Source organism: Prionailurus bengalensis, chromosome E2, assembly GCF_016509475.1.
Source record: "Prionailurus bengalensis isolate Pbe53 chromosome E2, Fcat_Pben_1.1_paternal_pri, whole genome shotgun sequence".
Taxonomy (NCBI): Eukaryota; Metazoa; Chordata; class Mammalia; order Carnivora; family Felidae; genus Prionailurus; species Prionailurus bengalensis.
In genome coordinates this window covers 3,477,192-3,498,895 of record NC_057352.1, presented here as the reverse complement: position 1 = coordinate 3,498,895, position 21,704 = coordinate 3,477,192, and the positions used below count along the sequence as shown (strand labels likewise).

Below are 21,704 nucleotides of genomic sequence, written 5' to 3'. Positions count from 1 at the left end.
GATTTGCCTGCCTCATGCCTCACCCCCTCAACTGTACCCGGTCTTTCCCATTTCATTCACGACTGTATCACCAACAGGTAGGACGGGGCTCGGAGGATGGCAGAATGCCCCATCCTCCTACTCAGCACCAGCCAATCGTTACCACGCAGGGCTGAAAAGTTCATACTATCACATTCCTATTTCTCCAGAAAAGTCAAAACCATAGGTTTTTCTTCTCATGAATTACCCCCAATTTGAAATGTCGGCAATTCAAATTTGTTTCAAAAACACGGCTGGTAAGACCCAGGCTCCTTTGGGACCAGGTCCGCCCTGGTGTGGGGCCACTGCCCCAGCCGGCCGCTCCTGGAACCCCTTCCCAGCCCGTGAGCACTCACCGACCCATCGCTCATGATCCTGTGGTCTGGCCACTGACAAGGGAGGAACACAGAAGTGGTGCCCCACCTCGAGCCGGGGACACGGTCACTGAGTGGCAACTTCACGACTTTTATTTGTGGTGCCTGTGCTTTGTCCGAAAATATCTTCTCCCCCTGCCCCTGACAGTGGGCGGGGCGGGGGCAGCAAAAAATAGAGATCCCTCCCTATTGCACATGGGCCCTACATAGAGGCCCACCTGGCCCAGGCTGGCGGGACTCTTGGCACATTCTCGGATCCCTGTTCAGGAGCGGGAGGGGTGACTGGGGTGGCATCACACGGGAGGGGGTACCTCCGGATGGCCACTCCGGTCCTGGCACTTCCTGGTCCGCGGTTCCTCCGTGGTCCCACCTCCAGTCCCGGGCCCCCCTCAACCACGTCCCCCTACCTGGCTCGGCCTCTGACCTCCATCCTGGCCTCGGGTGGCCCCCCTCGGCTCCTGGGGATTCTGCTCCCCTCCCAGTCTGGAGGCCCCGAAGGGAGGCTATGGCTTCTCAGAGACCCCCTGGGAGCCCTGTCACTCGTGCTCACACAGGGGAAGGGGTGCGTGTGGCAGAAGCAGCTGTATAAATACGGGTACGGGGAAAGGTCCTCCGCCAGAGTCACTTAGAAAGTTTGCTGATGACGCGGATCAGGGCTGCGTTCTCATCCTTGAGCCTCTGGTTGTCAGCCCGGAGGTCGGACAGGGCCTGGGGGATGGGATGGGGAGGTCAGCTGGGTGGCCCTGGGTCACCCGGGGTCTGCCTAGAACCCGTCCACGGCGCCCCCTTAGGCTCACCTTCAGCTCCTCCTCCAGCTCGGCCGCCTTCCTCTCCAGGGCCCTGCGCTCCTGGCATAAACAGGAGGGGTGAGGCCCAGGGCCTGGGGGCGGGGTTGCTGGCTAGGGGCCAAGTAAGGCTGAGAAGAGTGGGGAGAGGGCAGAGGACCCTCTTCAGACCCCCATGGGACACCCACATGGCCCCACCCCAGCTGCCCCTACTCACGAATCTCTCCAGCTCCAGGAGGGCGGGCCTCTCTGCAAAGCGCTCCTGCCTCTGGGGACAAGAGAGCCCAAGGCTCAGAGAAGTGGCCAAGCCACAAAGACCAGGACTGGGACCCCAGCCTGGGAAGGGGGCTGCGGTCCAGCCTCCCCGCCGGCCCCCCCGCCCGGAGCAGGCCCACTGGGGCCACTGCGACCCGGCTCCCAGGTCGGGGCATCTCACCTGCGTGGCGCGCTCCAACTCCACCTTGAGCTGCGCCAGGCGGAGCGTGGTCTCAGTCAGGGCCTCGCGAAGCCGCTCGTTCTCGCTGCGCAGCTCTGCGTACAGCTGGGGGGAACCGGACAGGGAGCACGGGTCAGTCCTGCCGGCCCACGTGGGGAAGGGTGGAGAGCAGGGATACACAAGCAGAACCACAGAGAGAGAGCTGCAGGGCAGGTGGATAAAGGCCGACCGCGGGGGCAGATCGAGGGTGGGTGGTGTCGCAAACCTTCCTGAAGCCTCCATCGGGCTCGTCTGATTCTGGCTGGGAGTCACGCTGCCGCTGACCGCGAGGTGAAGGGCCGCCCTCGGAAGTGCTGGGGTGGAGGCAGGCAGGGCGTCAGCGGGGCTCCCTGCGGCCCTACAGAAGAGCCCAGACCCTTCCCTGCCCACCCTGTACCTGGACTCTGGGCTGCGGTCGGCCGGCTCCGCCTCCTCCCCCTGCGGGCGGAGGTGGGGTTCAGCCTGATGCCGGGAAGGGAGTCTGGCCCACCACCCTACCTCCAAGGCCCACCCGTAGCCCAGCTCGCCCCGCCCCTCACCTCCGCAGGCCCCCTCCACTCTTTGCCGACTTTGCGGTGCTCCCTGGCAGCCTGTGGTCCCTGACCCTGCCCGTCAGGCGCCTCTGCTGGGGGGGAGGGGCAGGAATCAGCCCAGAAACCTGGGGAGCGGCCCCTCTCTGCGGTGTCAGGGTCCCTAGGCCCGACCCCTCGGGAAAACAGACTGCAGCGGGAGAGATGGGGAGGCCAGGGGGCAGGAGGTCGACCTCCCAGAAACCAGACCTCACCTCTCAAGGCAGGGCCATCAGAGTTCTCCACCCCCGGGACTCGGGGCCTCCGAGAGGGGTCCTGTCCGAGAAGGGCAGGGAGGTCAGAGGGCAAGGGCATCTTGGACCACCCACCACCTGGTCACCTGACCCCTCTCACCAGGCACGATTTCTCTGGCTCTGGAGTCTTCCCTGCTGCCTTCTCTGCTTCCTTCAGGTCGGTGAGAGTCACACCCTGGGAGAGCGAGAGCGGTCAGGGGTCCCAGAGGTCAGGGCCCAGGCTGCCCAGGATGCAAGTGTAGGCTCCCAGCCCCTCCTCTCTCAAACCCAGGAGTCCTGGCCCCCAGCCCTTCCTCCCTCAGACCCAGGAGTCCTGCCCCCAGCCCCTCCTCCCACAGACCCAGGAGTTCTGGCCCCCAGGCCCTCCTTCCTCAGACCCAGGAGTCCAGACCCCCAGGCCCTCCTCCCTCAGACCCAGAAGTCCTGCCCCCAGCCCCTCCTCCCTCAGACCCAGGAGTCCTGGCCCCCAGCCCTTCCTCCCTCAGACCCAGGAGTCCAGGCCTCCAGCCCCCTCCTCCCTCAGACCCAGAAGTCCTGCCCCCCAGCCCCTCCTCCCTCAGACCCAGGAGTCCTGGCCCCCAGCCCCTCCTCCCTCAGACCCAGGAGTCCTGCCCCCAGGCCCTCCTCCCTCAGACCCAGGAGTCCTGGCCCCCAGCCCCTCCTCCCGCAGACCCAGGAGTCCTGGCCCCCAACCCTTCCTCCCTCAGTCCCAGGAGTCCTGGCCCCCAGGCCCTCCTCCCTCAGACCCAGGAGTTCTGGCCCCCAGGACCTCCTCCCTCAGACCCAGGAGTCCTGGCCCCCAGCCCTTTCTCCCTCAGACCCAGGAGTCCTGCCCCCAGGCCCTCCTCCCTCAGACCCAGGAGTCCTGGCCCCCAGCCCCTCCTCCCGCAGACCCAGGAGTTCTGGCCCCCAGGACCTCCTTCCTCAGACCCAGGAGTCCAGACCCCCAGCCCCCTCCTCCCTCAGACCCAGAAGTCCTGGCCCTCAGCCCCTCCTCCCTCAGACCCAGGAGTCCTGGCCCCCAGCCCTTCCTCCCTCAGACCCAGGAGTCCTGGCCCCCAGCCCCTCCTCCCTCAGACCCAGGAGTCCTGCCCCCCAGCCCCTCCTCCCTCAGACCCAGGAGTCCTGGCCCCCAGCCCCTCCTCCCTCAGACCCAGGAGTCCTGCCCCCAGGCCCTCCTCCCTCAGACCCAGGAGTCCTGGCCCCCAGCCCTTCCTCCCTCAGAACCAGGAGTCCAGGCCCCCAGGACCTCCTCCTTCAGACCCAGGAGTCCAGGCCTCCAGCCCCCTCCTCCCTCAGACCCAGAAGTCCTGCCCCCAGCCCCTCCTCCCTCAGACCCAGGAGTCCTGGCCCCCAACCCTTCCTCCCTCAGACCCAGGAGTCCTGGCCCCCAGGCCCTCCTCCCTCAGACCCAGGAGTTCTGGCCCCCAGGACCTCCTCCCTCAGACCTGGAAGAGTCCACTACCCCAGCCCTCCTCCCTCAGACCCAGGAGTTCTGGCCCCCAGGACCTCCTCCCTCAGACCCAGAAGTCCTGCCCCCAGCCCCTCCTCCCTCAGACCTGGAGGAGCCCAGCCCCCCCGCCCACCCCCACACCTGTGTGGACCTCCGAGACTGACGCATGAGCCGAGAGCGAGCCTTCCGCTGAGATTCAGACTCCTCATCCCGCACAGGCATCTGGTAGGACCTGAGTGAAAGGTTCCCAACCTCAGTAAGGGTTCCTTTGGGTCCTGTTCCCGTCCCACGGCTAACACTTTCCAGGGAAGGAAAGTTCTGCCAGAGAACATCAACTCCCAGCAGACCCTGGGACAACCTCCCCCTTGGGAGCACTGCCCGAGGCCCTGGGGCTTCCTGGGCAACGCAGTGTCTCCCTGCTGGAGAGAAAGAGGCTCCTTCCCCCCACCCCCGCCTTCCCCCCCCCCCCAGCCTCTTTACCTCCGCCGGTCCCGGGAGTCGGCTGGGGGCGCCGTGGGGGCCGCAGGGACATTTGGCTTCACTGGGGATTCGGGCCCCGGAATTCTGGAGGGAGGAGTGGGATCATCCGAGGGAGGACGCCTGGAGATCTCAGGCCTGTGAAGTCATTCATTCAGCAAATATCGTTACTCAAGCTCAAGTTACGCGGCAGGTGCTGGATATGCCACACTGAGCCACAAAAAGAATGATCTCTGCCCCAGTGAGTCAAACGTGTGCGGCAGAGACGCAGAACCAACAAGCGCGAGAGGAGCCCATCACAGAACAGGCCAGAAGGCTAAAGTGCCTGGGAGGAAAGCGCGAGCCTGACAGCAGGTGGGAGGGTGTGTGTGTCCGGACACTGTGGCAGCATGGGCGCGAGGTCCGAGCAGGGCCTCACAGACAAGGTGACACTCACACACAGACCCGAGGAAGGGAGGAGGCAAGCCGGGGTGGGGGTGGTGCAAAGGCCCTGGGGCAGCTGTGTGACTGTGTCAAAAGGGACGGGGTGGGAGGTGGGGACGGAGGCAACAGGAGGCCACCGCGACCTTGGAAGCTTAGCTGTGAGCTTTTATTTGACGCGCCACGAGGAAAACTGAGGCAAAGAGCGGTCGGTCGGGGCAGAGACCCCAGAGGGCAAAAGCACTTGCTCGGGATCAAGCTGACAAGGTTGGGACCCGACCTGCCTCCCACCCGGAAAGGCTCAGGCCCCCTGGCTGGCACTCACAGGGCACAGGGCTCCGGCACCTTACGGGAGGGGGTGGGCGTAACTCTGGCGAGGCGGGGCTCCTCAGCCTGTGGGAAGAGAAGACCAGAGGAGGACACTCTCCTCACCGAGGCGGGCCTGGCCCCGGCCCCCGGCCCCCGCCCCTCACCCCACTCACCTGCGGGGAGGTCCCTTCCAGCCGAGAGGACGAGGCTGAGCGCTGCAACCCAGCCCCAGGGGTGCCCTCGGCCCCCCGCCTGTCTGTGGGACCCAGGGCACCAGAGCTTCCCGTCTTCTGGAGGCCAAAGCGCCTGGAGAGGGGGGCCTCTTCTGGGGGCTGGAGAAGAGAACGGTCTCAGGGAGAAAGGATCCTTCTCGGCCACTTCAAGGGTTGCCCCCAGAAGGACCACAACAAACCACTATTCCCATCAGCCCCCTGGGCAGATGCAGCCAGAAAAAAAGCAATCAGTTGTTCTGGAAGATTCTGGAAACTGTCATCTTCACCTTACATACCCTGAAAAGAGGTCTACAGATTCATGACATCTCTCCCCTCCCTCCCCAAATAGTATGACCTCTAGAGCATCCAAACTCACCATGGGGCTCTGAGGACTAGCGGGTGGTGGAGAAGACACTCCGTTGAGAGTTCTGGATTCTGTGGAGGGTGGCTCTACGGTGCGGGAAAACGGAGATGCCAGGTGCCTCTCAGAACCAGCCCCTCCTCCCTCAGGCCCAGGAGTCCAGGCCCCCAGCCCCTCCTCCCTCAGACCCAGGAGTCCAGGCCCCCAGCCCCTCCTCCCTCAGACCCAGGAGTCCAGACCCCACAGCCCCTCCTCCCTCAGACCCAGGAGTCCAGACTCCCAGTCCCCTCCTCCCTCAGACCCAGGAGTCCAGACCCCCAGTCCCCTCCTCCCTCAGACCCAGGAGTCCAGACCCCCAGTCCCCTCCTCCGTCAGACCCAGGAGCCCAGGCCCCCAGCCCCCTCCTCCTTCAGACCCAGGAGTCTGGCCCTCAGCGCCTCCTCCCTCAGACCCAGGATCCTGAACCCCAGCCCCTTCCTCCCTCAGACCCAGGAGTCCTGCCCCCCCCGCCCCTCCTTCATAGATCCAGAAACCCAGACCCTGCCCCGCACCTGTGGGGCCTTCTTCTCCCTCATCCTCGTCATGTATGGGGGGCCCCCCTGCCCCCCCAGGCCGGCGTTCCTTGGACAGATCTTGGAGAGAAATCTTCTCTCGGCTGCTCAGACGACACACAGAGCTCCTGGTGGGAAGGGGAGGGCATGGGGTTCCAGTCCCTGGGACCCTCCACCTGCCCACCCAGGCGCCTGTCCACTACCTTCGGTGTTTGCCGCTGGAAGGCACCTGGGGCTCCTGGCTTCTGCTCTGAGAAGCTTCCTTTTGGTTACGCAGCTGCAAGGGGACAAAGGAGGGGACAGAGGAGGCTGCTGGGAGGGCCCCACATGGCCCGCTGCCCCCACGTCCAGGGCCAGCACGCACGGCTGTGCAGGTCTGGGTGGAGGAGGTGCCACCCACGGGGAGGGCCGCTCCCAGCGGACACGGGGGCTCTGCGGGCCCCTGCACACGGCTGTGTGGCATCTGGGTCCTCCTCACGGCTGCCTCCTGGCCTCCCCGCTCCGGTGTCCTCCCCTCCCAGGGTGTCCCGCTCACCGGGGACATTGTCATCCCTGCCACCTCCCTAGGGCGGCCCGCCCAGCCTTGGCACAGAGGTTCCTCCACCAGGTGAGCCCGTCATCCCCGCCCCTCCTGAGAGGCAGGGCCGCCTTCCCCCGCCGCAGGCTGAGAGCGCACCCATACCTGTGCTCCCTCCTCGCCGAGGGCTGACCCTGCCTCACCCTCCACGAAGCCCTAGGCGGCCCCACTACCCTCACCCTGCTCCTCAGCCTAGCGTTCAAGGCCCTTCAGGTGCCCCCCCCCCCCCCCGCCCAAGGCCTCCCTGCCTCACACTCCCCTCCGGGCCCCACCCATTTTCCCACCCCCTAGCCTTTGCACATGCTGTGCCCTCAAACCCGAGCGCATGCCCTGAGTCTGAGAAGCTGTCCACACAGCCAGAACTATGACCTTTCCTCTCAACGTCACCACGACCGACCTTTAAACAGAGGGATCTGTGTGCATCTACCCCCCCACTCACTGGAAGCTCCAGGCAGAGTGCCCGGCCCCCAGGAGGCCTCAGGAGATGCTTCTTGCTCCCAGTCGGCTTACAGTCCGCCAAGCAGGGTTCCAAACGTTCTCGTGCAGTAACACGTATACTCCCCGTAGCATAACAGATACTCTGCGTGACTCCTCATAAAGGTGCACACACCGTTATCCCCACATTACAGGTGAGGAAACTGAGGCCCAGAGAGGTTAAGTGACCAGCCCAATCTCACAGAGCAAACGCATGCCAGAGCCGGGATTCAGAGCCCAGAGCCCATGCCGTCCAGCCCTTCACTCTGCCTTTTTCCAGCAACAAGGCCTGGCCCAGTGCTGGCTGGGTGGCATTCCGGGGCTGATGAGGCCCAGCCTCCTCCTGACCCCTCTTCCTGACTCTGACTGTCGCCAGCTGGGCAGGAGCAGGTCCCCTGCCAGGGGGCACTGGGGTAGCAGGGAGCCGACGGGAGAGAGGGAGCCCCCGAGACTCACATCCTCCTGCTTCCGGGCCAGTTCCTCCAACAGACTCAGCACCTCCTCGTCAGCCAGGTCGCAGGGACGTTGGCCCTGGCGGCGGAGGAAGAGAAGGGGCAGAGGACGATGGAGGGGAGGGGGCCTCCCGCCCCTCAGCCCCACCGGCCCGGGAGCAGCCCGGCCCTCACCGCGTGGGTCAGCGAGTCCATGCCCCCACCGTGCTCGGCCAGCAGGCGGCAGGCGTCCTCCACGCCCCAGTGGGCCGCGGCGTGCAGGGGGGTCCAGCCGTCCCCGTCCCGGAGCTCTGGGTCGTAGCCAGCCTGAAGGAGCAGCCTGGGTGCGGGGAGGCTCGGAGTCAAGGACCGAGATGTGGGTTCTGCCCAAGGCTGCCGTCGCCGGCTGGCCGCGCTGGGGCCCGGTCGGGACAGGCAGGTGGCGAGGGCCTCTTTGTGGAGCCCCTCCCCCGGCCCAGTGGGTGGCTTCAGGAACCCTGCCCCTTGTACCGGGCAACTCTCTTGACTGTCACCCCTGGGTGTGGGACACACAGCCCCAGAGCCTGTGAAAGGGCTGAGGCCCCACAAGGGGCAGCCCTGGGGCAGTGATGTTCTAGGAACCCGCCAGCTCAGGGAGGTGGCCCTCAGCCAAGGCGATGCTGCCCGCCAGGCGACATCTGGCAGTGTCTGGAGACGGTCCGGGAGGTCACAGCTGAGGGGTGGGTGCCAGGGATGTTCCTAACACCCTACGGCGCAGAGGACGGCCCCACGGCAAAGACTGACGTGGTCCAAAACCCCGCTAGTGGCGAGGCCGAGGAGCCCCGGCTTGGAGGACGAGCACAGGATCTGGGGGGCAGGCAGGGTTAGAAGCCCAGGCGGGTCCCGCACGCGCAGCTGGCGGCACACAGCCTGCCTCTGCAGGACTGGCATCGGGTTCCGTGCCCGTGGGAACAAGCGAACACGAGGTGGGAGGTGCACAGAGTTCATGAGACTTTTCAAATAGAAGGGCCTCTGTGGGGCCCTGCTGACCTCTTCGCTCACTCCCCAGAGCTCACTCGCTGCAGCCACCGGGGCGCCTGCACATGGTCCCCAGGGGTCCCCAGGCTGGAGTTCATGCAGCCCCCCTCCCACTCCTCCCACCGCCCTCTTTATGCCTTTCTAGGCCCACGGTTCTCAACTAGGGGGGGCACCTGGCCATGTCCGCACATGTTTGGTCGTCCTGAGTTGGGGGGGGGGGGGGCGCTCCTGGCCTCCAGGCAAGAGCCCAGGGATACTGCTCAGCACCTTACAACGAACGGGCACACCCCTCCCCGGTCACCAGTGTGCACTCAGGCCCACATCACGTGGTCTGCTGCCCTGGTCACTTGTCTGCCTCCCCGGCGAGGCTGGGGGCTGCACGTGGGCCCAGACACGTCTCGTGTGCCAGCCACCCCGGACCTAAAAGACGGCCCGGCCTTCGGCAGGTGCTCGGTAAGTAAGTGCCGAGCGCCACCTCTCTGGGCCTCTACCCTGCCCTTCGTCGGTGATGAGGGGAACGTTGGTTACATCCTCCTACAAACGCAGCTGTCCTGAGGGCGGTGATAAAATGGGAGTCGCTGAGCCTTCCCGCGGCCAAAGCACTTCGTTCCTGTGCCAGACAGTGAGCCACCCCCAGACCCCGACTCTCCCCCCACTTAGTAACCATGCCCAACTCTCAGCTGGACACACTGTCACCTGGCTCACGAGGGATCTGCCGGGCTCCCTGGTGGGAGCCCCGGGCAGGCGAGTAACTGGGATGGTGGAAACGCCAAGAAAACGCCAGGTGGTCTGGCAAATGGGACATCAGTGTTCAGCGTGCGGGTCACTTCAGGATTGTTCTTTTAAAAGGAGTCAACGGGGGTGTCTGGGTGGCTCAGTCAGTTAAGCGTCTGACTCTTGATTTCAGCCCAGGTCAGGACCTCACAGTCCGTGAGCTCAACAGTGCAGAGCCTGCTTGGGATTCTCTCTTTTTCCCTCTCTCTCAAAATAATAAACTTTAAAAAATAATCAAGTAAAAATAAAGGGAATCAACATTTGCTCCTTTTGTCCTCTCCTCCTCCGGGCTGTGTGGGATGCAGATGCAACGGCAGGAGGCGAAGCAGCCACCTGAGACTCAGCGGTGGAAGCCACGGGCAGAAGAGGACAGGGCTGGGCACATGACTGGGCCTGACCATTTACATCCCAGGCCCCTTGCCACTGGGATTAGCTCTGGGATGGGCAGGTGCCCAAGGCGGCCCAGTGAGCATCAGGCCAGGACTTTTGCTACAAGAATGGGGGACGAGGCATTCTACTTTCACAGCAGGCAAGCAACTAGGTCATGAGCCTGGAGCCACTAGGGGCCGTCTCTAGCACCTCACTGGAAAACCTGCCTAAAAACCCAACACAGAGGTGAGCAGAGCTGAGGGATTCATCTCTACTCCACTTCCAGACTGAAAATAAAGGATAAATCACAAAGAGAGAGGACTCAGAGAGGAGAGAATCTGAGGATGAGAATCGGAACCAACCACCCCAACATAAGAGGGTGAGGCAGCCAAACACGGACGGCAGCAAGGGAACACATGCTGTAGCGATTTAAAATACATATGCGCTAGATAACTTGGCCTTCAAATACAGAAATAAACACCGCGGGCACTACAAGGATAAACAGGCAAAATCCACAAGCATCGTAGGAAATTTCAGGGGCACCCGGCTGGCCCACTCAGTGGAGCATGTGACTCTTGATCTCAGGGTTGCAAATTCAAGCCCTGCGTTGGGTGTAGAAATTACTTACACATAAAATCTTAACGACGAAAACAAAAAAAAAGTATGTCTCTCGCAGTAACTGACAGAGTAGGCAGAGAGAAAAACACCCACTAAGAACATAGGAGGCTGAAATAGCGTGACTACAAAGGTGATCTGATAACCTACACGGAACTCTGTACTTCACAGCATGGTTCTTTTCCAGCTGACACATACCGGGGTATAAAGCAAACCTCAGAGAATTCCGAAAATCCGATGGAAGCATATGGATTCTCTGACCACAGTGCCATCAAGGCAGGAAATGGGCATCGAAACAATGACTGGAAAAATCCCACGCATCTGAAATTAAGGACATCCTTCTAAATAATCCAGAGGTCAAAGAAGAGAGATTACAAGCCGGAGAATGTTTTAAACTTACGGACAACGAAAAGCCTACACATCGGGACTTGTGGACACGGCAAAGGCTGTATTTAGAGACAAATACTCCGTCCACATACATAAATTAGAAAACCCACAGGAAGGTGGAAGACAGCGAGAAGGAACAGATCAGCCCAGCACAAAGAGCAGGGAAGAGTGGGGACACCAGCCCCGCTCACCTCATCACTTCGATGTAGCCCTTAGCGGCTGCCACGTGCAGGGCAGAGGCCCCCGTGCGGGGGTGCCGGGCCTCGGGCATCGCGCCCCCGTTCAGCCAGCATCTCGTGTCACGAAGAAGCAGTTCCTCCTCGGCCCGTTTGGCCGCCTCCACGTCCACACCTGGGAAGACGAGAAGGGGCAGTGGTAGGACTCACACCCGGAGCCCCAGAGGCACGGGGTCCCCCTCGTTCCACATGCTCCTCCGGGACGCAGGGGACCCGGACTTCCCAACGGGGCCTCCGAGGCACTGCTGGGAGAACGGGGATCGCAGGCCCTTCTCCCATTTCAACCTAAGTATCACCTTTATCGTTACTCTTAAGTATAAACCCAGCACCTGATTACGTCAAACCCTCCCTAGCACCACCAGTAAAATCCTGAGCCCACGTCTTCACGCACTCTGTCGGGACCCTTTCTATCACCCTGAGTAGGATAAACCAGGCAAAGGGCCACCAGACCAAGGGGCCGCATTACTGGGGCAACAGCCTCTTTCCTAGCCAGCTGCGGATCCCTGTTCACAGCTGTGCCGTCACCTAGAGCAATCAGAAGAGAGCCAAGCACGCGGCCTCGTCGGTCAGTTTCTGTACATCTTTCAGTTTCTTGCAAAGCTGTTCTGCATTTGGGATGCCAAGGGCAAGTTAGGACTTCACGTGTAAGTGGATTTTGGATCAGAACAGGCAGCCTTGCTGAGGCTGTATTAGTCATCTGGTGACCATCACCGAGAATCTGTATGTTGCCTGCCCCCTATTGAGACAGGAGCCAGAAAGGGTCTCTTCCAGCCAACGTTCGATCTCTCTCCTGGAAAGTTTATTGGGGTCTGTTGCTGCTCCAACTGTGAGATTTCTCACACCAAAGCGCTGGCTTGGAGCTGAGCCGTCCTGCCCCATAGCTGTCGGCCACGTGCAGCTACTGAGCGCCTGAACTGTAGCTGCTCCAAACCGAAACGTGTCACGAACACAAATACACGCTGGATTTCGATGTGTGGGCGGGAAAAAGTGTGCGGCACGGGGTGCCTGGGTGGCTCAGTCCGCTGAGCACCCAACTCTTGATGTCAGCTCAGGTCATGATCTCACGGTTCGTGAATCCGAGCCCCAGCTGGGGCTCTGTGCTGACAGAGTGGAGCCTGCCTGGATTCTCTCTCCCCCTCTCTCTCTGCCCCTCCCCCACGCGAGTGCACTCTCTCTCCCTCAAAATTAATAAACTTAAAATACAAAAGCGCACAGCAACCCATGAATGGTTTTCTTTATGTTGATTAATGTTGACATGATAACGTCTTGGGCACACTCAGTTAAGTAAAATACGTTACTAAGTTACTCTCACCTGCTTCTTCTTACTCTTTTAAGTGCACCCACTTAAAAATTTTCCATTACGCTGCGGCTTACACTGGCTTTCCGCTGGGCAGCACGGGCAAAGGACCCCCGTGGCGCCACCACTTGGGCTTAAAAACTTAAAACACGACAGAGGCCGCAAAAACCCCCCGTGTGCCCCCCACCCATCTCATCTTGCTTTCGTGACGCTGCGTCCTGTTGCACCCTGTTGCACCCTCACTACACACACACACACACACACACACTGGGAGTCTGCCCTAAGCCTGCCCCGGGGGTCCCAGAGGGCTAGCCGCCCGGAACCGGCTGCGCCACCTGCTGGCACCCGGGGAAAGCACGACTAAACTCCAAGGGGATCACCTCTGGCTGCCGTCTGGCAGCTGTCCAAGGAATGTTTGGCTGGTCGGAGCCCACCTGGTGGGCCCAGCTTGGGGCGGAGAGGCCGGGACAGTGCTGGGGACTCAGGGACACCCTCCCCCCCACCGCCGCACACAACTTCCTTAAAGGGAATCACCTTCAATCCTACTACAGATGCGTGTGCCTTCCTTAGGCAGCGAAGGGTGGGGTTTGCTGACCTTTTTCCAACCACTGCTAGTGTCTCTGGCATGGTCACACACATCCTTCTGCACTCTGCTTTTTGCCGAGATTTGCGTTTGTTGATGGAGCTCTCGATCAGGGTTGGCAAACCTGTCTGGTTTTTGCCTGTTGTTCTACTGATGGTAAAACACAATACCTCATACCCATTAAGCAGGCATTCCCTGTACCTCCCTCCCCAGCCCCTGGCAACCATCAGTCTACTTCCTGTCATTAAGCTTTGCCTGTTCCGGAAGGCCCCCCCCCCCCCCCCCCCGGTGTTTGTGAATAAAGCTTTATTGGAACGCGGCCACGCCCACCACGGACACAGGGCCCCTGGCTGTGCTGGGGAGGGCGGTCGCAGGGCCCCCACCCCCACCCCCTGCCGGCTGCAGCGTGACAGCACCTCCCACAAAGTCTCGTCCTTCACAGAAGCTGCCAGCCCACCTACAGATTAGTGATTTACCCAACCTCCTCTGCTGGAGCCCCCAGCCTCTCCCGCTGCCAACAACCGCCCCCGCCCCCATGAAGATTCCTGTCCGAGGGCGGGAGGGCCTCCGTCCGGTGGCCTAGCAGCAGAACCGCTAGATGCCCCCTTCCCGCCCAGTTCTGTGTCCCTGCAGCCCGTCCTGCAGCTGGGCTGGGGGCAGCTCTACAGCGCGGATGGGCGGCCACATGGCCTGGCCTAACCACCCATCCATGTCGCCCCAGCTAGGGCTGGCTCAGGCGGAGGGTGGCGCTCAGGTGGCTGAGGAAATCTAGTCCTAGATCAGCCGAAGAATCAGCCAGCACTATTAGCAGCGGCGCTTCATACCCGGTTGAGAGAATCTGCCTGAGAATGAAGTCCGTGCAGGGGCGCCTGGGGGGCTCAGGTCATGACCTCATAGCTCAAGGGGTTCGAACCCCACGTAGGGCTCTGTACTGACATCTGAGAGTCTGAAGCCTGCTTTGGATTCTGTCTCCCTCTCTGCTCCTCCCCCACTCATGCTCTGTCTCTCAAAAATAAATACAAATTAAAAAAAAAAAAAAAAAGAAAAGAAAAGAATGAAGTCAATGCAGAGTTCAGTACAGTGATACTTTCGAGTTGGTGCCCCTGGATCAAACCATGCCTGAAGTCTGTGCAATTCCTGGACTTCAGTTACATGGCCCATAAATTGCCTTTTCATTTTAAACTGTGGTAAAAATAGACATCAAATTTACCATCTTAACCCCTTTTAACTGCAGTTCTGTGGCATTAAGTATATTCACGTGGCCAGGCAGCCTCCACCATCCGTCTCCAGAACACTTCATCTTGCACAACTGAAACCCCGTCCCCATCAAACAGCATCGCCCCGCTTCCCCCTCCCCAGCCCCTGCGCCCACCCCTCTACCTTCTGCCTCTACGAATTTGACCATTTTAGTCCCGTTCCTCATAGAGTTAGAATCACACGGAGTTTGTACCCTTTGTGCCAGACTCTCTCACTGAGCACACTGTCCTCAGGGTTCACTCACACTGTAGCACGTGTCCGAACCTCTTGCCTCTTTAAGGCTGAATAACAGTATTCCATCGTAGCACATGCCACACATTGTTCATCCATTTCTCGGCTGGTGGACACTTGGGCTGCTTCCACCTCTGTGCTACTGTGAGAAACGGCCGCTTCAAACACGCTGCACAAACCGCCTCTTGGGCTGGGCCCTGAGCCCGGCTGCAAGGGGTTCCCACAGAAGCGGCCCGCCAAGCCTCACCCGACAGATGACTTTTTAATCACAAAGGGAGGCGGACTCCATGGTACAGCCACCTGGCCAGTGCCCCTCCGTGAAGTTCAAGGCTAACAGCAACACGACAGGCAGACAGACAGCACCTGTCTCCCGAACAACGCACTAAGAAGTTCCTGCCACGAACGCAGACCTCGATCTCCTGGAGAAGAGGCAGGCGGGTCCAGGCCGAGGGACACGCTGTGTACAGAAGGCAGGGTGAGGAGGGCAAGGGGAGACCAAGGGCAGGGCAGGGCCACAGGAGGCGCAGAGGGGAGACTACAATGTGCCACAGGTAACAGCGCAGCACCAAGGCCAAGGTTCCGATGCCCACAGAGGAGTAACAACGTGACATCCTGTGTCCTTGTTCTAGGAGACACAGGCTCCCACGTCAGGGCCAGGGTTACAGTGTCTGCTTCGTGTTCTTGAGATGGCTGGGAACAGAGAGGGAGGCAGCTGGGGAGGGAGAAAGAAAAGGAAGGGAGGGGGTGGGGGAAGAGTGCTATTTATGTATAGTGGGGGGAGGGGGGAGGCAGGACGAATGCAGATGGGCCAAAATGTTAAAAACTGACGAATCTATACCGTATGACCCCATTTATACAAAACGTTCCAAAACGTGTAGGGACAGGAAGCAGATGAATGGTGTCTCAGGGCTGAGTGGGAGTGGGGTGCTGGTTGAGGGCTCCGGTTTCTTTGGTGCGACCGAAGCCCTCTGAGTCCATGTGGTGAGGCAGGCACAACACTGTGAAACGCTAAGAAACCAGCGGACCGCACGCTTTCGAAGAGAACCGAATGGGCTACGAATCACATCTCCACAAAGCTGCTAAAACCACCGGCCAAGCTCAGGGAGGGTCATGTGGCCGCCCCCCTAAGGCTGTCCCAACCTTTGTCCACATCTGAAGTTTTTCAGGGTGAGAAGTCAGAGAGGAGAGAAGCAGCTCAGCTCTGCCTTAGTGCCCGCCCCCCACGTCTGCCATGACCCCAGACGTCCACCTGCACGCGGCTCTCTGACCTTACCAGCAGTCAGCCTGCCCAAGCCAAGCCTGGGGATCTGGGCATCACCTTCCACACCCCAGGGCCTGCTCTTCAGCAGCCTCGCTGAACGAGCCACGGGGCCTCCAGACCCCCAGGCCCTGTGCCCACACCTTTTCGGCGGCTCCCTCGCTGAACCTAGACCAGCACCCCACGGCCCGTGCCCTCCAGGTCAGTCAGGCCACAGCCTTCCTCGCACACCCCACGCATCAGCTGGTTCTAGGTGGCTGCTTTGGGGAGTATGTTTGGACATGAGCTCCTCTGAGAACTTGCTAGAAGCAATACACGTTCTCCCTAGAAATATGAACATGGCCACACACAGAGTTTCGGGGGTCCTGGGCCCCATGTTAAGGACCCTGCGGTTCAGTGACCGTGCACACGGGGAGAACAGTCCCCCTCAGGGAACACTTCCGAGAGGACAATCTCACCTGAGAGACCCCGGGACAAGCCCCCCGCACCTCATTTCCTCACTCACTCCTGGGGTAAAATGACAATTTGGGTCAACGTCAGGTTGGGCTCTTATCCGTGTCCAGCGGTGGCACATGCACTTTACACGATCACTCAATGTTCCAAGCAACCCGAGGATGGGGACCCGCATGCCCACCTCACAGGGAAGGAACCCGAAGCAGACAGGGTCAGAGAGCCCTGGGAAAAGCAGGGCTGGCCTCCGAGCCCCAGCAGTCTGTTCCCCGTGCCCGCAGGCAGCACCCAGGCGCCCACCTCGGTAGGCAATCTCCGCCTTCAGCAGCCCCTCCATGGCGTCCGACTCGGCCAAGTCCAGGGGCAAGTCCCCATCGCTGTTGACGGCGGCAATGTCAGCCCCGTGGCTCAGGAGGTACCTGGGGGGGGCGGTGGAGGGGTCCAGGTTAGGGCCGCGGGGTCTGAGCTCCGGTCCCCATGCGATCCCACTTACCCTCCCCCGCCTCACCTGGCGATGTCCAGGTAACCACAGGAGGCAGCCACATGCAGGGGCGTCCAGCCCTCGTTGTCCGCCTGGTTCACCGTGGCACCCTGCTCCACCAGGAAGCGCACCACCTCCAGGTTCTCATCAATGCAGGCCTGGGGCGCAGGGGACACAGCTGTCAGCCCTCACCTCACCCAGGCACCACACGCCCAGCAAGGCAGGACTCCCGAGGGGCCGTGAGACAGACCCCGGGAACACGGAGTCAGACATTCAAGGGAAAAAACCAGATGACCCTGGGACAGACCCCAGAAGGCACCAGCCCTGCTCCTGGAGGCCCATTCAGCTACCCAGCTATTTAAGACCTCTTGGCTTCCCAAAGGTTAGGTCAGCTGGGCCTCTGGAGCTCAGTGGAGCCCATGAGAACAGGACACCCAGATCCTTGCAAATACGAACTGGATAAAGGGAGGGGGCTTTTCTCCAGCGTGGGAAGTCCTGGATGTTAGATACGATGTACCCCAGTCATCACCAACAGGACAAGGCTTCCAATGACGAAGACCTCCTCCTCCCTCAGACCATGGAGTTCTGCGCCCCCTGCCCTCTTCCCTTAGACCCTAGAGGCCAGGCCCCCAGCCCCCTCCTCCCTCAGACCCTGCAGTATTGACCCCAGCCCCCTCCTCCCTCAGACCCAGGGATCCAGGCTCCCAGCCCCTCCTGCCTCAGGCCCAGGAACCAGGTCCCCAGCCCCCTCTTCCCTCAGACCCAGGGATCCAGGCTCCCAGCCCCTCCTGCCTCAGGCCCAGGAACCAGGTCCCCAGCCCCCTCCTCCCTCAGACCCAGGGATCCAGGCTCCCAGCCCCTCCTCCCTCAGGCCCAGGAACCAGATCCCCAGCCCCTTCCTCCCTCAGACCCAGGGATCCAGGCTCCCAGCCCCTCCTGCCTCAGGCCCAGGAACCAGGTCCCCAGCCCCCTCCTCCCTCAGACCCAGGGATCCAGGCTCCCAGCCCCTCCTCCCTCAGGCCCAGGAACCAGATCCCCAGCCCCCTCCTCCCTCAGACCCAGGGATCCAGGCTCCCAGCCCCTCCTCCCTCAGGCCCAGGAACCAGATCCCCAGCCCCCTCCTCCCTCAGACCATGGAGTTCTGAGCCCCCTGCCCTCTTCCCTTAGACCCTAGAGGCCAGGCCCCCAGCCCCCTCCTCCCTCAGGCCCAGGGATCCAGGCTCCCAGCCCCTCCTCCCTCAAGCCCAGGAACCAGGTCCCCAGCCCCCTCCTCCCTCAGACCCAGGGATCCAGGCTCCCAGCCCCTCCTCCCTCAGGCCCAGGAACCAGATCCCCAGCCCCCTCCTCCCTCAGGCCAAGCAGATGCTCCCCAGGATGCTGACCATGGCCCTGACTCCCACCCTGAGGGGACTGGCCTGGCCCCTGGGGCCCAAAGCTGTGCACGGGGTACTGTGCCAAGGGATCTCCACCTGGGAAGACCTTCCCTAACCCTCCTGCTGTCAAGGCTCTGTACTGCAGAGGAAGAAATCCATCTCAAGGAGACAGCAGCCCTTGCCTGAATAGGGACAGCAAGGGGACAGAGAAGGGATTTAGCCCAGGGCACATGAAAACCCGGGTGGGCGCTGGGACCTGAGCAGGGTCCAGGCAAGGGGTGGGCCTGGCTTCCTGGGTCCCTGGGCTAAATTAACTCCCCAATTCCCTCACCTCTCCAAAACCCGGCCATCTGGAGAAGGGGGGAGGCAGTGAGGGCCAAGAGCATGAAGTCATGGAAACTCAGGCTGGGGGGGGGGGGGGGCACACGTGCCCTGGGAACGGGATGAACTGGGCTTGGTTTATTTCCACCCAGTTGTCATGGTGATGGGGGGGGTCGAGGAGGGAGATGGGCCTTTCCCTTTCAAGGACCTGGCCGGGCACAGGAATCCATGTGAAAGATGCCCGAGGCCTGGGCACCAGGGATCCAGGAATCCAGACAACAGCAACCTCCCCCACCAGGAGTCTAAGCCGCTCCCTCCACCCAGACTTAGTCCCCGCTTCCACCCTCCCTATTCAGATCTAAGAACTGTGGCTTCTAGTCCCTCCTATGCCAGACCCCAGACCTAGCTGCTAATTCACAAGGCAATTTTGACGAGTGGGGGGAATATACCAGCTTTATCATGGGGTTAACAAGCCCACCTGAGGTAGGTGCCGGGGTGTGAGAACTCCTGGGCACACACAAGGGCAGGGGGCTGTCGCCTGGGGACCCACTCCAGGGAGGACTCAGAAAGGAAACCACAGCCCCAGGACGCACCCAGACAAGGTGACCAACTGTCCCAGTTTGTTTGGGACGGGGGCTGCCTGAGACCTGGGACTTTCACTGCTAAAACCAGGCCAGTCTAGAGCAAACCACTCTGCGTTGGTCACCCCACAACAGACCTGACCCAAACCCCAGGTCGCCCGCCTGCTGGCCATGTGACCTGAGGCAGGAACTTCCCCTCTCTGAACCTCCAAAGCCCTAATCCTTCAGGCTTCCTGCAAAGCCCCGGAAAGTGGGTTTACCAAGGGCTTGCCTGAGTGGGAAAGGGATTTCACCTGAAAAGGCAGCCTGATAGGCAAGGCCTAGGGGGATGCCAAAGAAGGGGGCTCAGCCTGGAGAGCAGGGCCAAGAGCCCCTGAGGAAAAGTCCAGGAGAGCCCAGGCCTGGACGGTGGCAGAGGAAGGGAAACAGAAGCCTGAGGCCCCTCTCCCCTGGGCTTGCCCAGTACTCTGACACCTTACAAGGCTCAGGGAAGCAGGCCCCTCCTCTGGGTGGCAGAAAGCATCCTCGCTAGCACCAGGGACTCTGTAGGGGACAGGCCTGGGGGTCAGAGGAGAGAAAAAGAGGACAGGTAGCAGTTAGACCAGGCAGCAGCCTGCTGCATCCTGAAGGGTTTTCCACACATCTGACCTCCCTCCTTCATCAGAGCCCTGCCACGGAGGGACCGACTACTAGCCCTGTTGTACAGATGAGGAAACTGAGGCACAGAGAGAAAGGACGCTAACTTGAGGCAACAATGCTAAGGACCTGCGACTTGAACCCAGGACCATACTGATTTTCCTGAACTGCTCCTCTCCTCTTCCTGGGAGACCTGAGAAGTGGGCCTCTTCAAACATCCCTGCCTCCCCAGTCAAGCTTTCCACAGGGTCTTTTCTGGTTCCATCAATGACCAAACTCTATGGGTTCTGGCGGGAGGAGAGGGCTGAGGACTGGACCAGTATCAGGAGACAAGGAGGGAGATGATGGTCTCAGGGATGAGACAGAGGGTGGTGGCTCTTCTGTGGCCAGTCCTATCCCTGGTGGTCCCACTGTGGGAGGATAGATAAATGCATCCAGAACCAAAGAGGGTCCTGCGGCATAAGGTGGTCCTGGTTCTGGGACACACAAACACTGGAGGAGACAATCAGGGAGTCCTGGAAAGGCATGGGGGCCAGGTTATGGACGGAGACCAGCAGGGCTGTAGTACCCTTGGGAAGCTGACATACCCAGAGCCAGACAGATCACAGTCTCTAGGAGAGAAGCTGCCAGATGCCCAGGAGAAGGCATCCGGGCAGAGAGAGCAAGATGACCAAGGATAGAGAGGCAGATGCATTGAAGCCCCCCAGGAAAAGGGCAAGGTTACAGGCACAGCCAAAGGAAGGGGCGGGAGGCAGAGAAGGTGCCTGGAGAAGGAGAAACGTCCCTGACACGAGGCCTACGGTGGAGGAAAGAGGAGGCACAGCCTCCAGAAAGAGAATGAAGACGGTCTGCGGGTGGAGACAGCAGGAGGTGCCCCAGACAAGGAAACGAGGTGGTACAAAGCCTAGAAAAACCTGAGCCAAGAAAGAGCATCCTTATACAGCAACAGACGGTACTGCCTAAGGGCGAGAAGGACTAATCGGAAAGCAGCAGCACGGAAGATATGCCCCTAGCCAAACAGGTAGTCCGGGCCAGGGGCCAGGGGAGGAAGCCCCACAGGCGCAGGCGCGTGCCTGCACAGGACGATGCTTGCTGCTCAGCGAAAGCGACACCTGCCTGGAAAGGGGAAACAGTGGGCTGGAGGACGCAGAAGTATTGCTAGAAGAAGTGCACAGCCTCGGGCAAGGTGGCAGCATTAGATGGCACAGGAGAGGAGACACAGAGACTACTGAAGGGTGCTCAGGGTCGGGAGAAGGCAGCGCGAAGTGACAACGACCGGGACCAGTGGCATGGACCAGACCGAGGCCGTCAGCAGTGGCTCGGGTCCAGACTGAGGGCGGCGCAGGGCGGCAGAGACCAGGGCCGGTTGAAGAGGCTCAAGACTGGAAACAGGGAGTTGCAGGTGGGTGGCAAGGGCCAGGGGGTCGGAGAGGGCAGCAGCACAGGACGGCGCGCACCGAGACTGACGACCGTGAGTGACTCAGGGCCCGGAGGACGCTGGAAGAGGCTCGGACCCTGGGCGGACCAGGTCCGGGGAGGGGCCGGGGGCGCTGACCTGGTGCAGGGCGCTGATGCCGTCGGCGTTGGTGGAATCGAGCACCGCGCGGGCGGGAGGCGGGGCGGCGGGGTCGAGCTCGGCGCCGGGGCCGGGGTCCGCGGCGCGCAACATCAGGCGCGCCTCGTCCAGGTCGCCGCCCGCGCAGGCCGCCAGGAACTCGGCGGCGCGCTCGAAGCGCACGGTGCGGGCGCGCCGCTCCCCGGGGCCCGGCTCGGCGCCCGCCCGCGCCCCCCACTGCCGCAGCTGCTCCCGCCGCCGCTCGCGGGCCGCGGCCGCCGCTGCCCCGGGGCCCGCCCCCGGGCCGTCCTCGCCCGACATCGCGCCGCCCGCCCGCCGGTAAGCGAGCGAGCGACCGCCGAGCGCCTAGCCCCGAGCCGCCGCCGCCACCGCCGCCACCGCCGCCCGCCCGCCGGGGGCCGCCGGGAACTGCCGCTGGCCCCGAGCCGCCCGAGGATCTGCCTGCCCCCGCCCGGTGCGTCGACGTCACACGCCGCCCCGGGGCGCGCTGGGAAATGGAGTCCGTGAGCCGAAGTTGCTAAT

At 61.7% G+C, this 21,704-nt stretch overlaps 1 protein-coding gene across 9 annotated transcripts; it reads right to left on the bottom strand.

Annotated features, from left to right (window-relative positions):
• Positions 1 to 463: 463 nt before the first annotated feature.
• Positions 464 to 21,497, bottom strand: PPP1R12C (protein phosphatase 1 regulatory subunit 12C). Of its 9 annotated transcripts, none has more exons than XM_043598310.1 (22): positions 21,162 to 21,497; positions 16,723 to 16,853; positions 16,515 to 16,633; positions 11,094 to 11,253; positions 7,936 to 8,080; positions 7,766 to 7,840; positions 6,462 to 6,535; positions 6,259 to 6,386; positions 5,723 to 5,796; positions 5,308 to 5,466; positions 5,151 to 5,218; positions 4,409 to 4,543; positions 4,070 to 4,160; positions 2,576 to 2,650; positions 2,437 to 2,497; positions 2,192 to 2,277; positions 2,050 to 2,090; positions 1,879 to 1,966; positions 1,614 to 1,718; positions 1,395 to 1,445; positions 1,190 to 1,240; positions 464 to 1,100 (listed from the first exon to the last, which is right to left on the bottom strand). In XM_043598310.1, the coding sequence occupies exons 1-22, from the start codon at positions 21,480 to 21,482 to the stop codon at positions 1,014 to 1,016; spliced, it is 2,325 nt and encodes a 774-aa protein (XP_043454245.1). In that variant the 5' UTR covers positions 21,483 to 21,497; the 3' UTR covers positions 464 to 1,013. The 9 variants fall into 9 exon arrangements, 7 of the variants coding, with proteins under 7 accessions (XP_043454245.1, XP_043454247.1, XP_043454244.1 ...); XM_043598312.1 differs by having other exon boundaries at positions 2,192 to 2,274; XM_043598309.1 differs by having other exon boundaries at positions 1,614 to 2,090; positions 2,192 to 2,274.
• Between the last annotated feature and the right edge of the window lie 207 nt (positions 21,498 to 21,704).

Bases quoted from the DNA above. Each gene is read 5' to 3' on its own strand.
- PPP1R12C (XM_043598309.1), bottom strand. From the start codon at position 21,482: ATGTCGGGCGAGGACGGCCCGGGGGCGGGCCCCGGGGCAGCGGCGGCC. The intron at 16,854-21,161 runs GTCAGCGCCCCC...CCTGCGCCCCAG, and splicing joins GCATCAGCGCCCTGCACCAG to GCCTGCATTGATGAGAACCT. The intron at 5,219-5,307 runs GTGAGTGGGGTG...CTCTTCCCACAG, and splicing joins TGGAAGGGACCTCCCCGCAG to GCTGAGGAGCCCCGCCTCGC.